The sequence below is a fragment of the Scyliorhinus canicula genome, chromosome 20 (genome assembly GCF_902713615.1).
Source record: "Scyliorhinus canicula chromosome 20, sScyCan1.1, whole genome shotgun sequence".
Taxonomy (NCBI): Eukaryota; Metazoa; Chordata; class Chondrichthyes; order Carcharhiniformes; family Scyliorhinidae; genus Scyliorhinus; species Scyliorhinus canicula.
The window spans coordinates 50,685,033-50,712,735 of record NC_052165.1 but is presented as its reverse complement, the minus strand read 5'-3'; the positions used below and the strand labels follow the sequence as shown (position 1 = coordinate 50,712,735).

Genomic DNA, 27,703 nt, shown 5'->3' with positions numbered 1-27,703 from the left:
ATGCCAATAAGAATATTTAAAAAAAATATAAAAACAGAAACTGCTCAGAGAGCCCCCTGGAGGGAGAAAGGAGAGGAGCAGCTGGTGAGGTCATCAGTGCGCGCCGCAGGTAGCTGAGAAAAACCCGGGACCGGGCCTGGGAGAGTGGCGGTGAGGAGGCTGGAAGAAGAGGCCGGGAGTGGCGGTGAGGATGGGAGGGACGGAGTGTGTGAGGGACGGAGTGTGTTTGGCGGCCCCGGAGAGGGCTGCCAGGTTTTCTTCCTGCAGTCCCAGGCGGGATGTTGTTTAGCCCGGGTATGGCGTGGGGGAAAGGTACAGTCTGAGAGGCCGAAAGCCTGAGCTGCCTCTGGGTGAAGAGCGGCTGGCCCGTCTCCCGTTTAACCCCCTGAGCTCGGTGTGAGCGGGCGTTGAGCCGCCTTACAATCAGCCGCATGCTGTGTGAATTTTTAAAGCGGCAGATGGCAGTGCCGGGAGTGGACAAGCCCCAATTCTGCTTCTCCATCACTCGACCAGAGCTTTAAATCCCATTTCAACATCGGTTTGTTTAAATATATCCCGCTGGGGGCAATGTCGGTGCTTTAACAACCTTACCTGCCTGATTGTGGAGCGAACAAAGAGGGCACTGAAAAAAAATGAATGGGACAAACAAAAATCAATTAATGCCTGACCAAAATCGCTTGTGGTCTACTGCTCGTTGTCAGCAACATGTATAACATCACTAAGTGTTATTCCAGGCAATGTCCAGCAGCGAAGCATAAAATACCGCAGCAGAGGTGGAAAATGTGCACTTATTGATGGTGTTCTGGAAGTTTAAAATAACTGAACAATGAGAGGAGAGAATTGACTTTGTTCCAACAGCAACAACAGTTTAATATAGAGAACTGACCCATGATGCAGAGGCCTTCAGAAATGAAATGGACGTTTAGTGAGGGGCTGGTTTAGCACAGTTGAGCTAAACAGCTAGCTTGTAATGCAGAACAAGGCCAGCAGTGTGGATTCAATTCCTGTACTGGCATCCCTGAACAGGTGCTGTAATGTGGTGACTAGGGGCTTTTCACAGTAACTTCATTGAAGCCTATTTGTGACAATAAGTGATTATTATTAGGAAGGGTGACCAAAGATAGATTTTAAAAGTTCAAATAATTGTGATGGAACAGTGTAGTGAATAAAATGTAGTGTGAGAGGAGCTATGTGTTTATCTTCCAGTGGCATAGCTAAGTGAGGAGGGATGTTTAAAAGGTCAGAACAAGAATGTTTGGAAGTTGGTTGGAGGAGTTGGAGATGGGGAAAGGCAAGACCACAAAAAGATTTATACACAGCAATTTTAAACTGAAGTGGTCCAGAAACCATTGTAACAAGGGCAGGATGGTAGATGAGCAGAACTTGGTACGTAATGGAATTCAGGGAGTAGGGTTTTGGTTGAGCTGGAATTTGCAGGATGTGGAGGCTGAACAGGAGTACATGGGGATAGTTGTGTTTTGTGTGGATAAGGATTTCAGTGGTAGATAAGCGGAGATGGGTAATGTTTCAAAGATGGCGATGGCGTCAGCCAAACTTTAACTGGAATAGATTGTGGCTCGACCATGACTGGATACAAGACTAGCAACGTGATGTGGGCAGCACAGTAACATAGTGGTTAGCACTATGGCTTCACAGCACCGGGTCCCAGGTTCAATTCCCGTCTTGGGTTACTGTTTGTGTGGAGTCTGCATGTTCTTCCCGTGTCTGCGTGGACTTTCTCCGGGTGCTCCGGCTTCCTCCCACCACAAGTCCCGAAAGATGTGCTATTGGGTAACTTGGACATTCTGAATTCTCCCTCCGTGTACTCGAACAGGTGCTGAAATGTGGCGACTAGAGGCTTTTCACAGTAACTTCATTGCAGTGTTAATGTAAGCCTACTTGTGACAAAGATTATATTATTATGTGTAGTGGAGAGAGAGGTACAGCTGGGTGGTGTTTGTGTATATGTGGAAGCATGTCATTGAGTAGTGAAACATGCTAAGGGAGATGTATGAATGATTACGGAGGCAATGGTGTGACGATGAGAGAACATTTATGGAGATGCTCAACTGTCGGAATAGCTGAGAGTGGAATCTCGCTAAGCTAGCTAATGGAGGAGAGGTACTGGAAGAGACGGTGTGGTTGATTGTCAAAGACAGCAGGAGGACAGGGGTCACAGTAACCAAAGGTATCATTTGTGACTGTGGTTGGGGTAATTTCAGAACTAAGTCAGGGATGAAAACTTGATTGGAGAGATTCAAATCTTGGGAAGTAGTGATATTATCACAGGTGAGCAATCCAGATACTCGGTAATGCTGTGGGGACCTGAGTTTGAATCCCATCATGACAGATGGTGAAATTTGAATTCCATAAAGATCTTGAATTAAAAACCTAATGTCCCAAAACCATTGTCGATTGTCATTTAAAGACTCATTTGGTTCACTTATGTGCAGTAGGGAAGGAAAACTGCCAACTTTACCTTGTCTGGCCTTCATGTGCCTCCAGACCCACAACAATGTTGTTGACTCTTAACTGCCCTCTGAAATGACCTAGCAAGCCAATCAATTCAAGGTCATTACCCACAGCCTGGGAATGAATAAAATGATGTGGGGTTTCTGGAAAGATGGACATACATGAAATTAAATGTTCAAGGAGAAGAAAGGAAGGTTGGAAATGGTGCAGTAGTTTACCAGGAAACAGGTTGAGGTTTTTCTTTTGAGGGTTGATGCAATGGAGGGCATAGTACCTCCAAGGGGCGAGAGAACCACTTCAGTATCATAAAGCATGGAGACTAGAACAGGAAATTTAGTTGGTTAAAGAGAAATTGGAGGTTCGGAAGTGGGAAGGCTACGTTTTGAGGGGATGGAGTTTGGTTTGCCATGCTGGGGGATGGGGTGCAATTCAATGTATATTTCTTGTTGCAATTAATCAGTTCACATTGTAGTCTTGATTTTAAAAATATTTTTCTCTAAACTTAAGGTTTGGATCTACTTGACACGAGCAATGGATATCCGACCTAATCAGACAATTTATATCAACAACATTAATGATAAAGTTAAAAAGGAAGGTAAGTGGTTCTGAAGCTTCCTTGGCGGGATCAATACTTTTACGTTCATTATTTGTAAATCATATGATATGAGCAAAACAAAATGACTTGAAATCATGAGGCAGTTACTCTTTGTATAATTCAAGTTATTTTCCAACAGAAATCCAGGTCTACTCACTGATTACAGTTCAATCTCACTACCGTGAAGCTGAGCAGTTGTGTGATAATCCCCCCCCGTAGTAACAATCTGACTACTTCCTTCACTGTTAGATGTGCTGCATAAGACGGAGTACCAATGTGTTAAAATACACAGCTGATTAAATTATGCACTGAAAATAAAATTATTCTATAGAATCAAAGTTCAGGGATTTTACATCAGCGGATATTCTGCAATAAATCATTTACCTTACTCCTTGGTTAGAAGTGGAGTAAGTGATGAAAACAGTCCTTCAAGTCTTCCCAGGAAAAAGTTGTGACAACATTGTTATTAAAATCATGGACTTCTGTGCCAAAAAGTGGACGTAATTCTAAGGCTCGGGCCACAGGAATAGAGGAGAAAAGTAGTGTTTTAAATTGTTCTATTAACACCTCCTTCCCTGCCCTGATCAATTGGTAAATATGTTGCGGCATTTGTGAAATAGAGAGAGAGAGATAGAAAATAAATTTTTTTTTTTTAGAAACCAACTTGAACGTATAAAATAGGAGGCCATTTGCCTCTCACGCCTGCTCTGCCATTCAGTAAGATCATGGCTGATCTGTTGTGTTTTAAATTCCACATTACCACCTGCCCCTGAAGCTTAGATGCTTGTTGGGCAAGAGAATCAATCTACCTCCAACGTAAAAATATTCAATGACCCTGCCTCCTGAGAGGCAGAGAGTTCCAAAATTGCACACCTGTCTTGAAAGAAAAATATTCTCCTTATCTCTGTCCTATAAAGGTAACTGCTCATTTTAAAATAGTGCCCCCTGGTTCTGGACTTCTTCCCAAGTGAAACTGTTGGATCTCTTCGTTTCTACAGAGTCGAGTCCAGTTGTTGAGTTTCAATGGCTTTATTCAGCACCCAAAGATGCAACACGGTTACACTTCTGTTTCCAAGGCAGGCGAGAGATAGCTGTTTTATATACCCATGTTGTCACTGGTCGTAATCTTATTGGTGCGTTTAAATTGCACTGCCAGACCCTGATTGGTCTTCACTCGGGCTGAGGTTGTCCCTGATTGGTGGTCGGGCATGCGTCATTGGCGTCATGACGTTAGACGTTGGTGTCACGTGGGCCACGCCATGGGACCTAAATCGGGAGGTGGCAGTGACCATTTTTATCGGGCGCAGGAGGCGGCAGCGGCCATTCCACAGGAAGTGCTTCCTGATTGAAGATTGGAAGAGAAGGTCTGCCTCGATTGCCCCCAACAAAGAGCCGGTGCTAACTGCTCATGTTCCATTAGGAACCATCCTTTCCACATCCAACTTGCCAAGACCATTCAGGATCTTATACACTTCAATTAAGTCATTCTTTACTCTTCTAAGCTCAAGTGAAAACGAGCTAGTCTGTCTAACTCCTTGAATTTGGTGTAGTAACTGATGGTGCATTAAACATGTACTGATTAATTTTTTTGTTTAGAAAATTGGTTAATGAGCCAGATAGATGCACACACTGCTAAATGTAGATGAGTTTTAAATCATAACTACTTCTCTGTCTGAAGGCAGGTGCGACCCACAGGGGCATAATCTCCACTGTGAGTAGGTCAAGGAGGTATGTCCCTCGTCTACCCTAGCTGGAACAAGTCTGTCAAACCCTGTGCTGTTGGCACCAATCTGAACCACGCAGCCAACTGAGCTAGGAGTTGGAGTTGCTGTGGCAACATGCACTTTTACATGCATGTTGGAACCTGCAGTTACTAATAGTTGAAGGATTTGCAGATTGACATTCAAACCTGTTTGACCACATTATGAATGCAGATTCCTTGGCCATCAATTTCTGGAATGAAACCTGGAGCTTCTGGCTCGGAGGCAGGGACATTACTCACTGCACCACTAGAGGTCCCCCTTGAATCTTTGTAACCTTCAGTTAAGACACGTTAAACCTGTTTGGAGCTCTGATGATTAAAGTGGAGGTAGAGTTACTTATGGAACAGAATGGGGCCATTTTGTCCATTAGGTTGATGCCTGCTTTGTGGAGCAATTCACTAAATCCCACTTCCACTCTTGCTGCCTGCAGTTCTGCAAGTTTTATTTCCTTCAAGCACCCATCCAATTTCCTTTTGAAATCATTGATTGTTACCACTTCCACCACCTTATTGGGCAGCAAGTTCCAGTTCATTATCACTCGTTGCTTTAAAAAAAGGTTGTCCTCGCATTCCATTTTTTTGCCAACCTTAAAATCGATGTCCGCAAGCCAGTCGTTAGGGCACTATCAACTAATGGGAAAACATTTTTTGCCTAGCCTGTTACAATCTTGTACACCACTATTAAATTTCTCTTCGATCTCCTTTTCTCCATGGAAAACAACCCCAGCTACTCCAAACCAACCTTGTAACTAAAATTGGCCAATCCTGGAATTATTCCGGTAAATCTCCACTGCATCCTCTCGAGGATCTACACATTCTTCCTAAAGTGTGGTGATCAGACCTGGATGCAATACTGTAGTTGAGGCCTAATCAGAGCTTTATAAAAAATCAGCATTGCTCCTGCTTTTCTACTTAATCCTGAATCCCCAGATCCCATATGCTTTGTTAATTACTCTTTCAGTATGCTCTTCCATCTTCAAATGAACATGAATCCTGTTGCAAATATTACTATTTCAGAGAGAAGTTTCAGTTCTGGGAGGATTAATGTTTAACTAGAAAATGGGATAAATGCAATGAAAGCAGCTGTGTGAAGACAGAAAGGAGGGGTATTTGGAGCTGGAGTTGAGGCTGCTAGAGAAAGTCTCTCTGCCCAGTAAAAAGGCAAAACTGGTTTTAAGGCCCTAAAATTCTCCAAATTTGTTCCTAGGTTTAAAGAGGGATTGGATTTGATTTATTGTCGCATGTACCGAAGTAGAACATAGAACGTACAGTGCAGAAGGGGCCATTCGGCCCATCGAGTCTGCACCAATCCACATCCTCCCTATCCCCCCAACCCCTCCTAATCTTTTATCACTAAGAGCAATTTAGCATGGCCAATCCATCTAACCTGCACGTCTTTGGACTGTGGGAGGAAACCCATGCAGACACGGGGAGACCGTGCAGACTCCGCACAGACAGTGACCCAGCGGGGAATCGAACCTGGGACCTCGATACTGTGAAGCCACAATGCTAACCGCCATGCTACCGTGCTGCCCCATTGTTCTGCGTGCCGTCTTGACAGATCATTCCATACATTTTCAAAAAACGTGTGTGTGTGTGTATATATATATATATATATATATATATATATACACACACACACACACACTGTAAATACATAGACACAGGCATCGGGTGAAGCATACGGAGTATAGTACTATTCAGTTGAGAAGATGTGTGAAGAGATCAGTTCAGTCCATAAGAGGGTCGCTAAAGACTCTGGTAACAGCTGGGAAGAAGCGGGTTTGTACCTGTTGGTGCGTGTTCTCAGACTTTTATATTTCCTACTCAATGGAAGAGAGAATAACCTGGGTGGAAGGGGGTCTTTGAATATGTTTCCTGCTTTCCCAAGGCACTGGGAGGTGTAGACGGTCAATGGATGGGAGGTATAGACGGTCAATGGATGGGAGGTGGTTTCACATGATGGACTGGTCTGTGTTCACGACTCTGTAGGGAGATGTAGAAAACCTTTTCTTTTTTTTTGGTAGGAAACATTTTTGCCACTTTTGAGAAGGTAGTTCATCAGCTCCATTGACCACAAGAATTGTGGATACTTGTGATACAGGATCAGCTATCAGGAAAGGCCCAGAAAATCTATTCCATGCTGTCCCATGAGCTGATAGTTAATTACAGACCAAAGCTGCAATTCTTGGTGCTCGAGTTGGTCCCAGAAGCTATCGTCAGCAATTCCCTTAACCCACTTAGAATTGTTTGGAATTTGAAAGAATTTAACAGATTGTGTTCAGCTGGTGGGTCCATGCATTTAAAATTGAGTGTACTTACAAAGCAATAGGTAATTTGTACTGCGAGAGGAATTCCAAACTTACCTCCCCTATAATAAGAAACTGCACCTCCAGGAACAAAGGGTTATCTCCAAGGGCAGCCACAGTTATGGTTGAGGGCTCCAAAATTGTTATCCACCCACATTTTGTGTAATTAATGTTTTTGTGATGGAATAAGGGTGATGGTGGCTCAGGGTGACCGCGTAGAAAAGGTCTCTGTGCCTTTTCGCATTGCACAGAAGGATTTCCTTTATTGGCTGCTGCTGCACTTCTTTGTCCTCTTCTGCTGCCCAGACATGCCTTTGCAGGCCTTGTTGCCGTTCTGTGGCGGAGGTCCCTCTACGGAGGAGTCCTCCACCTTAATATCGGGACCAAGTGTTGCACGCAGCAGTCCCATACAACTGTAGATTTCATCGGTTTGCGGACTGCCAAGTTGCCTGCTGTTTTTGCAGCCTTGTGGAGTCTATGGGCCATGCATATATAGGTTGTTTTAGGTTACACTCCCGTTTCAATTATTTACAGAAACCTTGTTGCAATTTTGTTTGCACTTCAGCCCTTGGCTCCTGATCTGTGGCCACCTGGTGTGAAGGGGGGGGTGTGGGGGGAAGGGAAGGAGGAGATCTTGTGAAGCTGCTCCTGGGCCTGACTGAAGGGGGGGGGGGGGGGGAGGTTGCACGCATGTCGTGTGTGTTATACCTCTGGCCTATTTACCGCCCCCACCGAACGTTCGGACACTATACTGATCAATATTCATTATTAAACCAACACCATAAAGAGATTAACTGGGCAGCACGGTGGCGCAGTGGATTAACCCTGTTGCCTCACGGCGCCGAGGTCCCAGGTTCGAATCCCGGCTCTGGGTCACTGTCTGTGTGGAGTTTGCACATTCTCCCAGTGTCTGCGTGGGTTTCGCCCCCACAACCCAAAGATGTGCAGAGTAGGTGGATTGGCCTCACTAAATTGCCCCTTAATTGGAAAAAAAGAATTGGATACTCTAAATTTATTTTAAAAAAAGAGATTAACTGACCATTTCTCTCTGTGGAATATTGTTGTATGCAGGTTGGCTGTCACTTTGTCTACAGTATATTTCAATCATTATTCATTGACAGTAATGCACTTTTAGGATGTCCTGAGGATTTGAAAAGTGCTATATAAATGCAGGTTTGTTCGTCCTGCCCTTGTCATTGCTGTCCAGATTGAGGCATGAGTTTATAGTGCAATATGTTTTAATGCCTCATTTTCTTAAAGCATGCTTGGAAAATTACTAAAATCTTGATGACTCCTTTGTGTATGCCGGTACTTATTCAGGGAAGGGAATATTTTGCTGAATAGGCAATTTGGATTTTTAAAAAATCAAATGTGCATGCAAGGGCATTATTATATCAGTAAAATGTAGAATGTGGATTCGTATCGATTCATACTAAATTAGTGAGCTGCTACTACATAAACATTGTTCTTGGTTATTGAATGGCGATTATAACATTGAATATCGAGTTCTAAAAGATGACTAGCAAATTAATGTATTTTTATTTTCTCTTTAGAGCTGAAGAGAGCATTATATGCACTGTTTTCTCAGTTTGGTCAAATAGTTGATATTGTAGCGTTGAAGACTATGAAAATGAGAGGACAAGCATTTGTGATTTTTAAAGAGATAACGTGTGCCACAAGTGCTCTACGGCAGTTGCAAGGATTTCCATTTTATGCCAAACCTATGGTAAGTGAGTAGTTTCAGAAAATTAATATCAGTTCTATGTTCTATGTTCTATGTTACAAAACGCATGCCCAGAAGACCCTACTAATTGCAGCCTTTTTTTTATTCTTTCACGGAGTCGCTGGCTAGGCCGGCATTTATTGCCCATCCCTATTCGCCCTTAAGAGCTTAAAGCTGACATTCCTTTGATCAGAACTTTTCATTTCCTGAGAAATCAGTCATTCTTCAGGAGGAGATACAGACAATTTATCTTGCTTGTGTCTTAAAAATAAGAGCACAATATTGCATCCATAGGTGTTTGTCCCATATTTTGGTTGATTTCATCCCCATGTGCATGTTTCCCTATCCTTCAGCTTTGTGCTTCATCACATTCATGCTTGTATTGTGGAGTTCATTGGAAGGATATGGTCTGGGCAGGTAAAAGTTCTACCCTTGTCATCAGTTGGCTGAGAATTTTGTGAATTTGAATACAGCACAGATGAAATGGATCATTGTGTAAAGTGATTTGAATAGAGACAAAAGAGATTAAAATATATGGATGCTTTGAAGTGAAATTTGACAACCACGCTGATCATATTTTAGTGTACTTGAGCTATTTAAAGGGGAATATTTATCCACTTGAATTCTATTTTTCTGTCTTCATATGGAACATATTAGATCCCTACAGTGCAGAAGAAGGCTATTCGGCCCATTGAGTCTGCACTGACACTCTGATAGGGGCACCCTACCTAGGCCCACTCCCACACCCTATTTCCGTAACCCCACCTACTTGCACATCTTGAACAGTGAGGGACAATTTTAGCATGGCTAATCTACCTAATTGCATATCTTTGGACTTTGAAATATGTATTAATAGAATCAGAAGAAAGGAGAGAGGAAAAAAACACCAGATGGTGCAATCAGTTAATAAGTTAAATAACCGTACAATCTGCTTAAAAGGAAAGTGCTAAATTCTGAAATGATACAAAGGCCCACCATCACCAAGAAATAGGAAACCAACAAAAAACGAAAACAGTGAGACACCCGTTCCAGCTACATTTTCACAAGGAGTCTGCACACCAAAAGCAGTGCGGCTCTGCACCACCTCCCTCTGTAGTAAATTAAATTGGGGCTGAAATGGAAATTAGTGTGTACAGCAGAAAGGTGAGTCACTGCTTCTAAAGCTTGCACTGAATGTTGTCATCAAACCTGCTTACAAGAGGGGGGGTCGGTGTCTAACAAATTGATTTCTACCTTTTTCAGGGAATGAAAGCCCCTCCCTGGACCACCACCAAATATCAAAACCATTGTTTCCAGAACAGTAACTGACCTTCTCTCTGGAGATCGTCCCTTCATTGCTTCCAAATCCCTACAGCTCTCTTCTACATCCATCCCAAGATCTATAAAAGTGACTGTCTAGGCAGAGCGATCATTTCAACATGTTCCTGCCCCCACTGAATTGATTTCTTCCTACCTTGACTCCCTATCTTCCCCTCCCCACTGTGTGACCTGTGGTTGACAAGGCCCTCTGTAGTGTCACCACATTTCCTGCACTACTTCTGTCACCTATCCCTATCTTCATGGAACCATTTTTTAATGTAAACAAGACAAATGAAAATGGTAGAACTGTTATGACACCCTCGGCTAGTGCTTGGCCAATTCCGGCCCCACTTGTCCTGGAGTCACAACACGAATGACTTAACCAATGCTTCTTGGAAAAATTAATCATAGAATCCCTACAGTGCAGAAGGAGGCCATATGGCCCATTTGATTCTGCACTGATTCTCTGAAAGCGCACCCTACCTAGACCTACTCCTCCCACCCTACTCCAATAACCCCACCTAACTGTTGGACACTAAGGGGCAATTTCGCATGGCCATTCCACCTAACCTGCACATATTTGGACTGTATGAGGAAACCAGAGCACCCGGAGAAAACCCACGCAGACACTGGGAGAATGTGCAAACACAACACAGGCACTTACCCAAGGTTGGAATCGAACGTGTGGGGAGGCTGGCGCTGTGAGAAAGGAGTGGTAACCACTGCCACTCGTGTTGTTCCATGTATCAAAAATATAACGGCAAAAAAAAAAGTCAGGGAAAATAAGGAAATAAATGGGAAGGACCCTTACAAATCAGAAAATGCCCAGGCTATAGCAGCTAAAAAAGGGAAAAGAGAAAATGTCCCATCCCTAATTTCCCTTGAGGTGGTGAGCTAGATTCTTGATCGGTTACAGTCCATGTGGTGTCAGTATACCCACAGGGCTGTAGGGAGTTCCAAAATTCTGACTAGGCAATGGAATGGCAATATTGTTCCAAGTCGGGATGCCGAGCGACTTGGGAAACTTGCAGTCGTGGCAACATTAAAAACTTCATCCCCTTTCCATTTTTAACCAAATGGAACAGCCACCACATTGTTTTAATTTGATTAGACATCCTGATGTATTGCCCTTCAACTCCAGGAACAAGTGATATATTTATACAATTCTTACTCAGTGGTAGCCCATAATGGAACTTGATTGGAAATTAATGCACCATAGTGTGGAAGTTAGAGTATTTGGGAACAATTTCCTCTCTTTGTCAGGTGTGATAAATTGTAAATATGCTCTATACAAATATGTTGCTCCATGCAACACTCAAGATGTTCCCTAAATGTTATGGTGAAGGGAACTTTTGCCTGAGTCCAATATGAGTTTACATGGCGAGTTTGAGGCAATGTTATTTTCCCAATACTGATGGCCTTTTGATGCAAACCTGCATGGGTGTTGCGGAGAGATTTTCTAACTGTTAATATTCGCATCTTAAAACTCGGGCCTCTGAGTCAGTAGATTGGAGGTTCGTGTCCCGCTCACGATGAGAGCTAAAAATCTAGGCTGACGCTTCATTATGATACTAAGAGTATCTGAAATGTCAACGGCCTTGTTTTCCTGAGAAGACATTAAACTAATGCATCTGTCATCTAGGTTGCTATTAAAGGCCTCACTGCATTATTTGAAGAAGTGCAGGAGAGCATCCCTTGTGTTCTGATCAACATTTATCACTCCTCCAACACCTAGAAACAGATGATCTTGTTATTAAGTCATCTTGTTTATGGGCCTTTTACTGTACACACAATGCTTACCATATTTATCCATATGGCACCATTGTTGTCCTTAATTTCCTATAAAGTGTGCTGGATTCTCCAGAAGTTGTAAAATGTGTTGAATAGAAGTTTGTTCATTCTTTGGCTGTAACCTTTGAAGAAATATTCTTCTGTTTTGGAATTCAAAAATAATTCCTGGGCCTCAGCTTTGAATTGAAGGTTATCAAAAGCAGTCCTTGATTTTTGGGGACTAAAACTAATATTGATACTAAATCCTGAACCTGCTTTAGTGTTCCAAAAAAGAGGAGATATTTCTATACCAATTATTTGGACAGTAGCCATTACAAATTCCAACGTGCCTCAAAGCAGAAACAGTCCAAAATTGTAATCCAGAGTCTTAATTAATGATCTGATTGTAAATCCCAACAATATATTTCTCTCCCTACCTGTTCTGCCCAATATTTGGAGACCAAGTTATGAAATTGGGATTAGAAGAGGTTGTGAAGTGGCGCAGTGGTTAGCACTGCGGCCTCGCACGCCGAAGTCCCAGGTTTGATCTCTGCTCTGGGTCACTTTGTTTGGGTTTCGCCCCACAACCCAAAGGTGTGCAGCCAATTGGCCCTTAATTGGAAAAAATGAATTGGGTACTCTAAATTTATTTATTTTTTTTAAAAAGAAGAGGTTGTGATAGTGGGATGCAAAGGCAGTATAATATCTGCAAGTGTTAAATGTTCTTTTGATCTTTCTAGCTTTAAAAAAATTCAGATTCTTCCTCAATAAGAATTAAATTGCGACTGGGTAGAGAGAGAGAGCAGTGTGAACAGAAAGTGCCAATTGGCATATACTAGAAAATTGTAATTTGTATTTTCCTCAGCGCATTCAGTATGCAAAAACTGACTCGGATGCAATTTCAAAAATGAGGGGCACCTTTGCTGATAAAGAAAAGAAAAAAGAAAAGAAAAAGGCTAAAACCCAAGAACAAGCAGCAGCAAACAAAAAAGTGAATCAGGTGAGGACGCTAGCAATCATTTTGCTTTGCGATTAACTCGGAGAATTAGATGATTTTACAATGGTGTCTTCATAACTGTCTGGGGTTCTCTTTGTAGTTTATATAATTAGTTGGTTTTAATGTCCAGGAATTGCCTATTTCCCAATCCTGCGGTAGGATAATGTGATGTGTACCAACATATCCTGCATTTAGTGAGATATCAGTGGTAGTACGACAAGGCTGTTGTTTTAATTTGAACTCTTCCTCCAAAGGATTTCATAATTGTGAATTAAAACATTTGAGACTGTTAAATAAGTTAAAAGCACATGGGAGACTGTTAAATAAGTTACAAGTTAAAAGCCCATGGTGTTAAGGGTAAGATCCTGGCACGGCTAGAGGATTGGCTGACTGGCAGAAGGCAGAGAGTGGGGCTAAAGGGTCTTTTTCAGGATGGCAGCTGGTGACTAGTGGTGTGCCTCAGGGGTCTGTGCTGGGACCACAACTTTTCACAATATACATTAATGATCTGGAAGAAGGTACTGAAGGCACTGTTCCTAAGTTTGCAGATGATGCAAAGATCTGTAGAGGGAAAGGTAGTATTGACGAAGCAGAAGGACTTGGACAAGCTAGGAAAGTGGGCAATGAAGTGGCAAATGAAATACAATGTGGAAAAGTGTGAGGTTATGCACTTTGGACGGAGGAATTTAGGCATAGACTATTTTCTAAATGAGGAAATGCTTTGGAAATCAGAAGCACAAAGGGACTTGGGAGTCCTTGTTCACTTATTCCCTTAAGGTTAATGTGCAGGTTCAGTCGGCAATTAAGAAGGCAAATGCAATCTTAGCATTCATGTCAAGAGGGCTAGAATACAAGACCAGGGATGTACTTCTGAGGCTGTATAAGGCTCTGGTCAGACCTCATTTGGAGTATTGTGAACAGTTTTGGGCCCCATATCTAAGGAAGGATGTGCTGGCCTTGGAAAGGGTCCAGAGGAGGTTCATAAGAATGATCCCTGGAATGAAGAACTTGTCGTATGAGGAATGTTTGAGGACTCCGGGTATGTACTCATTGGAGTTTAGAAGGGTGAGAGGGGATCTTATTGAAACTTGCACCATACTGCGAGGCCTGGAGATAGTGGACGTGGAGAGGATGTTTCCACTTGTAGGAAAAACTAGAACAAGAGGACACCATCTCAGACTAAAGGGACGATCCTTTAAAACAGAGATGAGGAGGAATTTCTTCAGCCAGAGGGTGGTGAATCTGTGGAGCTCTTTGTTGCAGAAGGCCGTGGAGGTCAATTCACTGAGTGTCTTTAAGACAGAGATACATAGGTTCATGATTAATAAGGGGACCAGGGGTTATGGGGAGAAGGCAGGAGAATGGGGATGAGAAAATATCAGCCATGATTGAATGGCGGAGCAGACTCTGGGCCGAGTGGCCTAATTCTGCTCCTATGTCTTGTGGTCTTATGGACACTGAATATGCAATATGTAAACTCATTAAATAAAAACCTTTGTATGGCAAATATTTATCTGAAAGGGAGGATGGAAGGATGGTATTGTACAGAATGGGCTGCTATTGATCTTTCCTGATTAGAATCCAGATTAATTTACTCAGCGAATAATAGATGTGGCCAAGGAGCTTGCTTTGCAGCGTGGGAGAATTAACATTTTGAAATAGCTATATCATTTGGGAGTGTTATTTATTTGAGCTGACTGATTTAGGTGTGTATTTAGATAACTTTATCTTTTTTCCGAATACCACTCTCTAAAATGTGGAAACCTTTTGAAATCTTACCATGTTAGTCACAATCCTGAAGTGCTTTCTCAGTGATATAGTTGAAGTGAGGCTCATAATTTAAAAATGTAATTATTTCAATGTACCTTGATGGTATAAATATTCATTGCTATGTTCAAAAGGGAATCTTCTTTAGATACATCTTATTGCTGATAAAACTCTGTGACATCTACTTATGTTTCACTCAAATATTTCAAAATTATGGAGCAAATTTTGTTTTGCAATGGAGAATTTGTAAGTAATCTGTTTAACCACAATATAAGATACCAAATACATTGTTTTGGGAAATATTGCTTTGTGCTTAATGACTTGGTTAGTTGTTTAGTCATTCCACTTTGTTTAAAATTGCTCACGTAAAAATGAGAAGCAAGCTTAATTTCTTTGTATTCTGGAAGCTCTTTTGCATGTTCTGGATTTAAAATTACTTCTTAATTTTAGGGAACATCACAGATGACGACTTCAAACTCTAACCAGACTGCCTCCTCAGCAAATCAGGTATGCTTAAAAAACATAAGAAATGGAAGCAGGGATAGATCATCTTGTCCCTTGAGCCTGTCCCCAACATGTAATATGATTGAAGCTGATTATATGCCTCAAATCTACACCCCCCCCCCCCCCCCCCCCCCCCCATTCCTTGACTGCTTGAGAAATCAAAAATCTATCCGTCTCAGCCTTGAATATATCCAACAATGGAGCATCTGCAATGCTCAAGGATAGAGAATTCCAAATACTGAAGGAAGAAATGCTTCATCTTCTCCGTCCTATGATTGATCTGAGATTGATCATGTGGGCAGCACGCTAGCACAGTTGCTTCACAGTTCCAGGGTCCCAGGTTCGACTCACGCTTGGGTCACTGTCTGTCTGTGCGGAGTCTGCACGTTCTCCTTGTGTGTGCGTGGGTTTCCTCCCACAGTCCAAAGATGTGCAGGTTAGGTGGATTGGCCACGATAAATTGCCCTTCGTGACCAAAAAGTTTAGGTGGGAGGTGTGGGCTTAAGTAGGGTGCTCTTTCCAAGGGCCGATGCAGACTCGATGGGCCGAGTGGCCTCCTGCACTGTAAATTCTATGATCTGTTCCTGAGACTGTGCTCCATTGTTCTAGATTTCCCAACTAGGGGAAACTGCCTGTGTCTACCCTTCATAATCTTGTATGCTTCAACGAGATCACGTTATTTTAAATTCTAGAAAGCACAGGCTTAATTTATTCAGCCTCTCCTGATTGGACAATCCTCCGATTCCAGGAACCAATTTTGTGATCCTTCACTGTACTGATTAAAACTACAGAGTGCTCAAGTGTGATCTCACCAAAGCACTATCTATTTCATCAAGATTTTCTTAATTGCAAGGGAATTGGAGTACAGGACTAAGGGTCAACATGCCATTTGCCTTCCTAATTCTTTTCTGTACCAGCATCCTAACTTTCTGTTTCTGTATTCCTTGTGTGAGTGCATCCAAGTCTCTGAACATCAACGTGTAAAACTTTCAAGCCTTTTTTGCCTCACTTCCCCACATTATACTCATTTGCCACCTTGTTGCCCACTTATAACCTGTCTTTATCTCTGTGCAACCTCTTCAGTTTTCTTCCACACAGCTTGCATTCAGGTTCGTTTTTTAGTTGCGTCACTTTGTTACTCGATAAATGGGTAAATTTTGTGTTGGCAAGCTGTATCCAGTGGAGTGCGTCAAGTGTCAGTGCTAGAGCTTTAACTATTTATGCTCTATATCAATTGCTTCCCACGTTCCCCAACCACGTCAGGGCCCTGGGTGACACCGCTGACCTCCTTCCAAGTAGGATGCGTTGCCGGGCAATCGGGGGCGAATGCCAAAACTTCAGGTCCCCTCTCCTCTAGAAGCTCTGCCAAACCTGGCACCCCACAAATCTCCAGCAATGGGCACGGCTCCAACTTCGCCCCCACGATCACCAACATGATCTCAAAGACCAAGGCCCAGATCGCGATCAGTTTTTGGCAGGACCAAAACGTATGAGAATGATCCACTGGCCCCCTTAGACACCTCCCATGCCTATTCTCCACCTCGGAAGAACCCACTTGTGCGCTCTAGTCACGTGAGCCCTATGGGCGATCAGACTCAAGATGGCGTAAGAGGAAATCTAATTTACCCAATGCAATGTCTCACTCCAGGCCCTCCCTCCAGTGCCAATGCCCAGTCCCTACTGTGTCCCCTTTATCTCTTCTAACAGAGCCTTCCCCGTCTCCCATATGTATCTGAGATCCTCTCCTCCCCAAGCTCATCACACGGTAACATCCTATCCATCAATGTATGACTAGGCAACTGGGGGAATGAAGGAGGTTCCTTGTTAACAAAGTCCCGCACCTACATGTATCAAAATTCGCTTCCCCCTTGGGAGTTCATATTTTTCCTTAACTCCTCCAGTCCCACAAACCTACCTGCAGCAAACAAATCCCTAATCCTCTCGACCCCCTCTCTCTTCTAAATCCTATAAGTTGCGTCTATCCCAGATGGTGCAAATCTATGGTTTCTGCAGACTGGCAACAATATCGACATGCCCCCCAATCCAAAATGCCACGTAAACTGAAAATTTTAAGGGATGCCACCACTACCGGGCTTACTTTAAACCTGGCCAGGGATAATGGAAAAAGGGCAGTATACACACGGTCTCTTCAAAGTCATTGATATAAATTGGAAATAGTTGAAACCCTAATACTGGTCCTTGCAGTAATTCTCTGGTCTGTATTCGTTGGAGTTTAGAAGAAATGAGAGGTGACCTTATTGATCAAGGGTTATGGGGAGAAGGTGGGAAAGTGGAGTTGAGTCATATCTCATTTAGTGGCAGAGTTGATGGGCCAAATGGCCTACTTCTGTTCCTCTGTCTTATGTTCTAATTCTCCACTATTTACAGCTTGTCAAATTAAAACTGCTATGTTTATCATTACTGTCTGTTAACCATTCCTCCTCCATGCTATTGCATTACTGCTAACTCCTAACATTATCTTGACCATTAACCTTTTTGTGTGGCACCTTTTGGCAATCCAAGTAGATTACATCTACTGGTTTCCCATTAATCTACACCACTCGATAAATCATGAAAAAAGTCACCTAATAAGTTTCATAAAATCATGTTGGCTCTGTTTGATCATATTAGAAGTTTTTGATTTCCTTAATACATTCCAGCATTTCAAGCTGGTACAATGTTATTGTTTATTGTAAGGGGAATTAATTACAACAGTATGGACGTTATGTTTCAGTTGCACAGTAAGAAGTCTTACAACACCAGGTTAAAGTCCAACAGGTTTGTTTCAAACACGAGCTTTCGGAGCACTGCTCCTTCCTCGGGTGAATCATTCAGGCGAATGAGGCTCCGGGAATTCTTCCACAGACCCCAAGAGGCCGACAGCGAACCCAAGGAGACGACCAATGAACCGGAACAGCAGACCGCGAGATCTGCGGTGCAGCAACCAAAAAGGAAAGAGTCGAATTGGACCCCTCCGGAAGGCCGCTGCCCTAGACTCGACATGTATGCTCAAGCCGTCAGGAGTCGTGTCAATGCCAGATTCATCAGTCGCATTCACAAGGCAGCCCCGAACGTCACCCAAGCACAACGCAACGCCATCCACGCTCTCGAGACCATCCGCAACATCGTCATCAAACCCGCAGACAAAGGAGGGGCCACTGTCATACTGAACAGAACGGACTACAGCAAAGAAGTATACCGACAATTCAACAACCAGGAACATGACAGACAGTTACCCGCAGATCCAACCAAGGAACACATCTGCCAACTCAACAGACTGATCAAGACCTTGGATCCAGACCTTAAGAGCACCCTACGTGCTCTCATCCCACGTAATCCCTGCATTGGAGATCTCTACTGCCTCCCGAAAATACACAAGGCCAACACGCCAGACCGTCCTATCGTTTCAGGCAATGGGACCCTGTGTGAGAACCTCTCTGGCCACATCGAGGGCATCTTGAAACCCATCGTACAAGGAACACCCAGCTTCTGTCGCGACACGACGGACTTCCTACAGAAACTCCGCGCCCATGGACCAGTTGAACCAGGAACATTCCTCGTCACAATGGATGTCTTGGTACTCTACACCACCATCCCCCATGACGACTGCATTGCTGCAACAGCCCTCAGTCCTCAACACCGACAACTGCCAATCTCCAGATGCAATTCTGCAACTCATCCGCTTCATTCTAGATCACAACGTCTTCACCTTTGACAACAAATTCTTCATCCAGACGCACAGGGACCAAATTCGCACCTCAATATGCCAATATCTTCATGCACAAGTTTGAACAAGACTTCCTCGCCGCACAGGACCTTCAACCGACGTTATACACCAGATACATCGATGACACTTTTTTCCTTTGGACCCACAGCGAAGAATCACTGAAACGACTACACAATGAGATCAATAAGTTCCATCAGACTCGCCATGGACTATTCTCCAAATTTAATTGCTTTCTTGGACACACTCATCACCATCAAGGACGATCACCTCAGCACTTCGCTTTACCGCAAGCCCACAGATAACCTCACGATGCTCCACTTCTCCAGCTTCCACCCTAAACACATTAAAGAAGCCATCCCCTGTGGACAAGCCCTCCATATACACAGGATCTGCTCAGACGAGGAGGAGCGTAACATACACCTACAGATGCTGAAAGATGCCCTCGTATGAACGGGATATGGCGCTCGACTCATCGTTCGACAGTTCCAACGCGCCACAGCAAAAAACCGCACTGACCTCCTCAGAAGACGAACACGGACACAACTGACAGAGTACCCTTTGTCATCCAGTACTTTCCTGGGGCTGAGAAACTACGGCATCTTCTTCGCAGCCTTCAACACATCATCAATGAAGATGCACATCTTGCCAAGGCCATCCCCACACCCCCACTACTTGCCTTCAAAAAAACCGCGCAACCTCAAGCAAACCATTGTTTGCAGCAAATTACGCAGCCTTCAGAACAGCGACCACTACACCACACAACCCTGCCAGGGCAATCTCTGCAAGACATGCCAGATCATCGACATGAATACCACCATTACACATGGAAACACCACCCACCAGGTACGCGGCACAAACTCGTGCGACTCGACCAATGTAGTCTACCTCATACGCTGCAGGTAAGGATGTCCCAAAGCGTGGTACGTTGGCGAGACCATGCAGACACTGCGACAACGAATGAACGGGCATCGTGCGACAATCACCATGCAGGAATGTTCCCTGCCAGTTGGGGAACACTTCAGCAGTCAAGGGCATTCAGCCTCTGATCTCCGGGTAAGCGTTCTCCAAGGCGGTCTTCAGGACGCGCGACAACGCAGAATTGCCGAGCACAAACTTATAGCTAAGTTCCGCACACATGAGTGCGGCCTCAACCGGGACCTTGGATTCATGTCGCATTACATTCACCCGCCACCATCTGGCCTGGACTTGCAAAATCCTACCAACTGTCCTGGCTTGAGATAATTCACACCTCTTTAACCTGGGATCACCCCCTATCTCTGGATCTGTAATGATTTGATCACCTGCAAATACTCGCATTCCAAGTATTGTCTGGCATCTCTGACTTTGTCTATATAGATGTTTCTGGAACATACCTCTCAATTCACCTGAGGAAGGAGCAGTGCTCCGAAAGCTCGTGTTTGAAACAAACTTGTTGGACTTTAACCTGGTGTTGTAAGACTTCTTACTATGCTCACCCCAGTCCAATGCTGGCATCTCCACATCAGTTGCACAGGGCATTGGGGAGACCACATCTGGAGTACTGTGTCCATTAATGGTCTCCTTATTTAGGAAAGATGTAAATGCATTAGAAGCAATCCAGAGAAGGTTTAGTAGACTAATATCTAGACTGGGAAGGTTGTCTTATGTGGAAAGGTTGAACAGGCTAGGCTTGTGTCCACTGAAGTTTAGAAGGGTAAGAAACCTTAAAGAAACCTTTTTAAGAACCTCTGGGATATTGACAAGGTGAATGTGGAGAGGATGTTTCCTCTTGTGTGAGAATCTAGAACTAGGGGGCCCCTTTTTTTTTTAAAAAAGGGGTCACTCATTTAAGACTGAGATGAGAAATGTCCCTCTTGAGGGTGGTGAACTCCTATTCCTCAAAAGGCAGTGGAAACAGTTTTTCAATATTGTTAAGGAACAGCTAGATAGATTCCTGATTAACAAGCGGGTGAAAGTTATCATGGGTAGGCAGGAATGTGGGGTTGAGATTACAATCAGATCAGCCATGATCTTGGAGAATGGCTGAGCATGCTCAGGGGCCAAATGGCCTATTCCTCCTAATTCGTATGTATGTTTTCTTGGTGATTGTCATGCTAACTGACCGGTATTTCCTTGCTTTCTTGAATAGAGATGTTGCATTTACTAACTTCCCCCATGCTGCAGTTTTTGCACACCACATGCACTGCCATGTCCTTCTAACTGTATATACTTGACCATCAGACCTGGAAAACGTTTAGGGTCAAATCAGTGTCTTTATTGCCACAGTTCTGTAAATAAAAGAATTCTCGATATAATTTCAACAAATACTTTAATTGGATCTCACTCTGAAAAGACTGCATAAAGTTGTCCATGTGTGAAAACCGATGGAGGATGTAAATACAAATGAATTTTTTCAAGAGTAGCCTTGACTTGTTTATACAAAAGTCTAATTGAGAGCTGTTTTTTTTTTTCCTGAGTGGAACAGGCTGGTTTTCATCTGATGGGCTTGTTATTATTTGAGGAATAAATACACTGGCCCAGTCAGCAGCACAATGCGTGCACCCGCCACTGAGCACCTACTTAACATTTTAAGCTGCAACCTTTGTAACTTCTGGCTCCAGTTTAAATCCAGTGGCGAACAGAGTGGGAGGTCAAATGGCCGGGGGTGGGGGGAAATCTTGCAGCAATCTGGGCAGGGTAAGTCTTGACAGTTGGAAGTTTAAACTTTCCACATAAGTAACGTGCGTGTTACGGAGCTTACTCGGGTTCCAACGAGCATCAGTGACTTATCAGTTATTTTCTGTTCCCCTTATTGGAAGATTCAGGTCATTATTTCTGTGAAATCTGCCTTTTGTAATTTCAGCATCTACCATCAAGAAAGCACATTCCTAACTGCCAATCTTGTTCCATGACAAAGTCCTTGTTTAAGATTCAAGTTAATCTTAAACATTACTACCTTCATAATACCTACTCGTTCCTTAAGTCTTTAAGTATGTGCAGTGGCATGTCCATTGAAGTTAGACTGTGTAGAAACTGGAATGTATAGACTGCTCTTGATCTTGCATACTGTGTGTTTACTGGAAGTGCCACCAGAGAAGCAGTACTCAAGGCGATGGATAGAGCAAACTGGGCTGTTGGTAGTCTGTGGAAGCCACACCGCAGGGAGAAATAGAAATAGAGAAATACAGCACAGAACAGGCCCTTCGGCCCACGATGTTGCGCCGAACTTTTGTCCTAGGTTAATCATAGAATTTTGGACAATTTTTCATGGCCAATCCACCCAACCTGCACATCTTTGGACTGTGGGAGGAAACCGGAGTACCCGGAGGAAACCCACGCAGTAACGGGGAGGATGTGCAGACTCCACACAGACAGTGACCCAAGTCGAAATCGAACTTGGGACCCTGGAGCTGTGAAGCAATTGTGCTATCCACAATGCTACCGTGCTGCCCTTAAGAAGTTAACCTACACTCCCTTATTCTACCCTAATCCAAGTACCTATCCAATAGCCGCTTGAAGGTCCATAAATTTTCCGACTCAACTACTACCACAGGCAGTGCATTCCATGCCCCCACTACTCTCTGGGTAAAGAACCTACCTCTGACATCCCCTCTATATCTTCCACCATTTATCTTAAATTTATGTCCCCTTGTAATGGTGTGTTCCACCCGGGGAAAAAGTCTCTGACTGTCTACTCTATCTATTCCCCATATCATCTTATAAACCTCTATCAAGTCGCCCCTCATCCTTCTCCGTTCTAATGAGAAAAGGCCTAGCACCCTCAACCTTTCCTCGTATGACCTACTCTCCATTCCAGGCAACATCCTGGTAAATCTCCTTTGCACCTTTTCCAAAGCTTCCACATCCTTCCTAAAATGAGGTGACCAGAACTGCACACAGTACTCCAAATGTGGCCTGACCAAGGTTTTGTACAGCTGCATCATCACCTCACGGCTCTTAAATTCAATCCCTCTGCTAATGAACGCTAGCACACCATAGGCCTTCTTCACAGCTCTATCCACTTGAGTGGCAACTTTCAAAGATCTATGAACATAGACCCCAAGATCTCTCTGCTCCTCCACATTGCCAAGAACCCTACCATTAACCCTGTATTCCGCATTCAGATTTGTCCTTCCAAAATGGACAACCTCACACTTGTCAGGGTTAAACTCCATCTGCCACTTCTCAGCCCAGCTCTGCATTCTATCTATGTCTCTTTGAAGCCGACAACAGCCCTCCTCACTATCCACAACTCCACCAATCTTCGTATCATCTGCAAATTTACTGACCCACCCTTCAACTCCCTCATCCAAGTCGTTAATGAAAATCACAAACAGCAGAGGACCCAGAACTGATCCCTGCGGTACGCCACTGATAACTGGGCTCCAGGCTGAATATTTACCATCCACCACAACTCTGTCTTCTATCGGTTAGCCAGTTTGTTATCCAACTGGCCAAATTTCCCACTATCCCATGCCTCCTTACTTTCTGCATAAGCCTACCATGGGGAACCTTATCAAATGCCTTACTAAAATCCATGTACACTACATCCACTGCTTTACCTTCATCCACATGCTTGGTCACCTCCTCAAAGAATTCAGTAAGACTTGTAAGGCAAGACCTACCCCTCACAAATCCGTGCTGACTATCCCTAATCAAGCAATGCCTTTCCAGATGCTCAGAAATCCTATCCCTCAGTACCCTTTCCATTACTTTGCCTACCACCGAAGTAAGACTAACTGGCCTGTAATTCCCAGGGTTATCCCTATTCCCTTTTTTGAACAGGGGCACGACATTCGCCACTCTCCAATCCTCTGGTACCACCCCTGTTGACAGCGAGGACGAAAAGATCATTGCCAACGGCTCTGCAATTTCATTTCTTGCTTCCCATAGAATCCTTGGATATATCCCGTCAGGCCCGGGGGACTTATCTATCCTCAAGTTTTTCAAAACGCGCAACACATCTTCCTTCCTGACAAGTATCTCCTCAAGCTTATCAGTCTGCTTCACGCTGTCCTCTCCAACAATATGGCCCCTCTCGTTTGTAAATACTGAAGAAAAATACTTGTTCAAGACCTCTCCTATCTCTTCAGACTCAATACACGATCTCCCGCTACTGTCCTTAATCGGACCTACCCTCGCTCTAGTCATTCTCATATTTCTCACATATGTGTAAAAGGCCTTGGGGTTTGGAGAAATATTGTAAAATTTCCGTGGTGTTTGTTTATGCATCTTTTATGATATACATACTCTGAAGAAAACAAGCATCCTGATTGTATCATGTAACTTGGGTTTCACGGTTGCCTTCTGGTTAAATCGGATCTGTATAATACTAAACGCTCATGGCATATATTTAAATTGCATTATTCATCTGTGATGTAATAATACCAGCAGTTTTAGATATCCGAATTAATCAAGTTATTTTTATGCTTGCATTACAATGATTTTATTTGTGTTCTCATTCTGAATGGAAAAATAGCCTTTAGCATTCATTCTGTCTTTCTCCCTCAAAGGTACCAGATAATCCACCCAACTATATTCTATTTCTCACTAATTTGCCTGAAGAGACAAATGAGATGATGTTGTCCATGCTGTTTAATCAGTAAGTAGAAATTCTGAAAATTTCCATAAATGTTAGTGATTTTATATATTAATATTGCAAGAAGATGGGGCTTTTTCTCCAAAACAAACTTCCTTTTTATCAATTGAAATGCTAAATTTATTTGATTTTTTTTCACTTTATAATTTAAAAAAATTAGGTTTTTATTATAACTTCAATATCCATTATATCAAGCATTTCGGAGCAACTCTGTTGCAACTTGATATCGACCTGAGACGACTGTGAAGCACCACAATGTTGGAAAACTATGCTGCAGGTTGAAGATGCAAGTTCCGTACCTGTAGGGTGGTTTACCAAGCTTGGGCAGTTTCATTTAGCCAACTGGTTTGAACTTGTAATGTCCCTGTTTGCAATGGAGCCACACACTGGGCATAGCAGTGGCAGAAGAAAAAACATTTTCAAATAAAAATGTAAAATAAGCATTTTCCAAAATTTATCTTCAATAAATTATGCTCCCTTTATATCTTGCATTCTTTTTTTAACTGATTATTATCTGTTTTGTACATTAAGTAAAATGATATTTCCGATTGCATGCAGATGCTTGGGATAATACACTTGTTCCAGTGTTTATTCAATAAGGTCTTCGTTAACAGTGGGAGTACTTGAATAATGGAGAGCCTAGCATTAGGCTTGTGTTAGAACCAGAGTCTCCCTTACTTCAATAATTGATTTGAATTGTGTGTAGTTTCTTGATGAAAGGAAGCTGAGAGTAGCTTCGTCAACATGAGGTGTCTTTGTGAATCCAGGGCGTCTGGGCAAAGGTTTATGAGCTCCATTAGCAATATTAATTATTCTGTAACCCATATCAATAAAATTCTTCTGTTGAAGGCAAAATTATTTGTTTTGCTTTTCTGTTTGAGACCATCCAAAAATGTGCCGCATTGTCAGAGCTGAACTGAGGGTAGAAGAACCGTTGCTTAATTTCTGTGTGTTTATTGATAGATGCAAGCAGTTCATTTTGGGAGCAGGCAGACAATTGCAGCTTTGCATTGGTGACTGCATTTCACCAAATTGAGGAAGCCCATTTAAGATGTTAGTTGGTTAGGCCCTGTTCAAGAAGAGAAAATACTAATTTCATTGTTCACCGCATGGAATGCAGGTGGGGCTCTTAATTCCACTTGGATTTTGTGAGGGAAAAGCAGCTGGAAAATTTATTCTCGCTTGCATCTAGTGGAAGAACTCCATAGGGGTCCTCACAGAGCCTTGTGACAAAGTCAGCACAGTTAGCTTGGAAGCTTTGAAACAGTAGTTTGGATATCTGTCGGCAAACAGAAAAAGAAGCAGAGGCATCCACAGTATTGAGGTATTCAATAAAAGTTGGAGGGTCACTTAGCCAAAAGGCTAATGGAAAGATTTCCTCTAAATATTATCCTAAGAAGAGCTGGAACACTTGAGCATTAAAGTGAATTCTGGATGATTCTGGCACATGTTTTTGGAAAGTTCCAAGAAGTGAATTTTAAAGATTGTTGTAACATAAAAAGCAATTTTTGCAGGGGCGGAGTTGAAACTAAGTCTGCCCAGCAGTTTGCTGATCTGTGGTCAAGCAGCAGCCTCTCTCACTTGGACAGTGAGTCGGTGTTTTTTTTACTCTTTTTATAAAAAAAATTAAATTTAGAGTACCCAATTCATTTTTCTAATTAAGGGGCAATTCAGCATGACCTACCCTGTACATCTTTTGGTTGTGGGGGCGAAACCCAAGCAAACACGGGGAGAATGTGCAAACTCCACACGGACAGTGAAATGAAATGAAAAATGAAAATCGCTTATTGTCACGAGTAGGCTTCAATTAAGTTACTGTGACCCAGAGCCGGGATCGAACCTGGGACCTCGGTGCCATGAGGCAGCTGTGTTAACCACTGTGCCACCGTGCTGCCATTCTTTATATTCTTGAGCATCCTTTGGGAAGTCCATTTTTTGTTTGGCATACCCCCTTATAAGTACAACTGAGATCAGGAATTCAGCAGATTGGATGAATTACAGACATAAACAAGTGTCACCTGATTCCTGTGGCATTTTCAAGTTGTTGAATTTGAGTTGTTTCAAAGCAAGCTTTACAAGACCAAGCTTGTCCAGAAATTGCACAATAACAATATTTTTCTTAAAATTAGGTAACTTGAAAAATGCTACAAATCAGAGGTGTTCTTGCTGTTTGAAACATTTGATTATTTTAACACCAGGTTGCTTCTATTTTAAAAACTTAGGTTCCCTGGTTTCAAAGAAGTGCGTTTGGTACCTGGCCGACATGACATAGCTTTTGTGGAATTTGAGAACGAAGGACAGGCTGGGGCTGCACGTGACGCATTGCAAGGATTCAGAATCACACCCTCTCATGCCATGAAGATCACTTATGCCAAGAAGTAATTTTTGAAGTCATCGGGTGAAAACTGTTCCAACGTGCTTATTTTGACCTTGATTGCAGTTTAAATTCTGAAGCAATTAGCTACTTTGTCGACTTCTCAACAATTGCAGTCCATCAGAAATTGAAATTTTGGCTTACAAATGGAAAATAATTTTTCTACAAATATTGACTGACATCTGAGACTGCAAAGAGACTGTCTCCAATGTTTTATACAATAAAAGCAGGTTTTTTTTTAGTAACTTTGTCAGAATAATAGCAGTTTTATAGTAAAAATTGGAATCCAGTTGTTGCTTTTCAAATTTCTTTGTAGCTCATAATGAGCCATATAAGCTTTAGTCAAAGTTGTTTAGCAGTTGTAGAAAAATATATATATTCCATTTTCAGAGTCTCAAATTTATTGCCATGGAATCAAAAACCTCTAACAGTGCAGTTCTTCATTCAAACACAACCACCTAATAAAATTTCACAATCTGTCATTACACTGAATGAAGACCAGAGCCACTGTATAATTTAAAATTGGCTAACTTGGTAGAAAACAGTTGCAAAACCCGATGACATTTACTTAACAAATGCTATTGGGAAAGGGATGGCACACCTGATAGATATCGGCTGAGCATGCAGACTTAATGTAAAACATCAAATGTACATGTTGGAACCAACAATATACGGACAAGTGCTTGTAGGATTAGAATAGCGGTTTTAATATACTTACAACAGAGCCAGCCTGTTAGCCGTTGAACTTTCGGTGAACTGGCCGGCTGACCCTGTGGCACTGATCTTTATACAGCAGCTCCTGGGGGAGGAGTCCTGGGCAGAGCCA

General features: G+C 42.9%; 1 protein-coding gene across 2 annotated transcripts; it reads left to right on the top strand.

Annotated features, from left to right (window-relative positions):
* On the top strand, nt 1-27,362 carry snrpb2 (small nuclear ribonucleoprotein polypeptide B2). Of its 2 annotated transcripts, none has more exons than XM_038780880.1 (7): nt 1-184; nt 2,980-3,067; nt 8,692-8,864; nt 12,796-12,930; nt 15,145-15,201; nt 24,418-24,506; nt 26,726-27,264. In XM_038780880.1, exons 2-7 carry the CDS (start codon nt 3,004-3,006, stop codon nt 26,883-26,885), a joined length of 678 nt encoding a protein of 225 aa, XP_038636808.1. In that variant the 5' UTR covers nt 1-184; nt 2,980-3,003; the 3' UTR covers nt 26,886-27,264. The 2 variants fall into 2 exon arrangements, with proteins under 2 accessions (XP_038636808.1, XP_038636809.1); XM_038780881.1 differs by having other exon boundaries at nt 132-150; nt 26,726-27,362.
* Nucleotides 27,363-27,703: the final 341 nt, after the last annotated feature.

What these genes read in the sequence shown, in the direction of transcription:
- snrpb2 (XM_038780881.1), top strand. Translation starts at nt 3,004, where the DNA reads ATGGATATCCGACCTAATCAGACAATTTATATCAACAACATTAATGAT. An exon ending in CATTTTATGCCAAACCTATG is followed by an intron (nt 8,865 to 12,795) that starts GTAAGTGAGTAG and finishes TATTTTCCTCAG; the next exon opens with CGCATTCAGTATGCAAAAAC. An exon ending in CAAACAAAAAAGTGAATCAG is followed by an intron (nt 12,931 to 15,144) that starts GTGAGGACGCTA and finishes TCTTAATTTTAG; the next exon opens with GGAACATCACAGATGACGAC.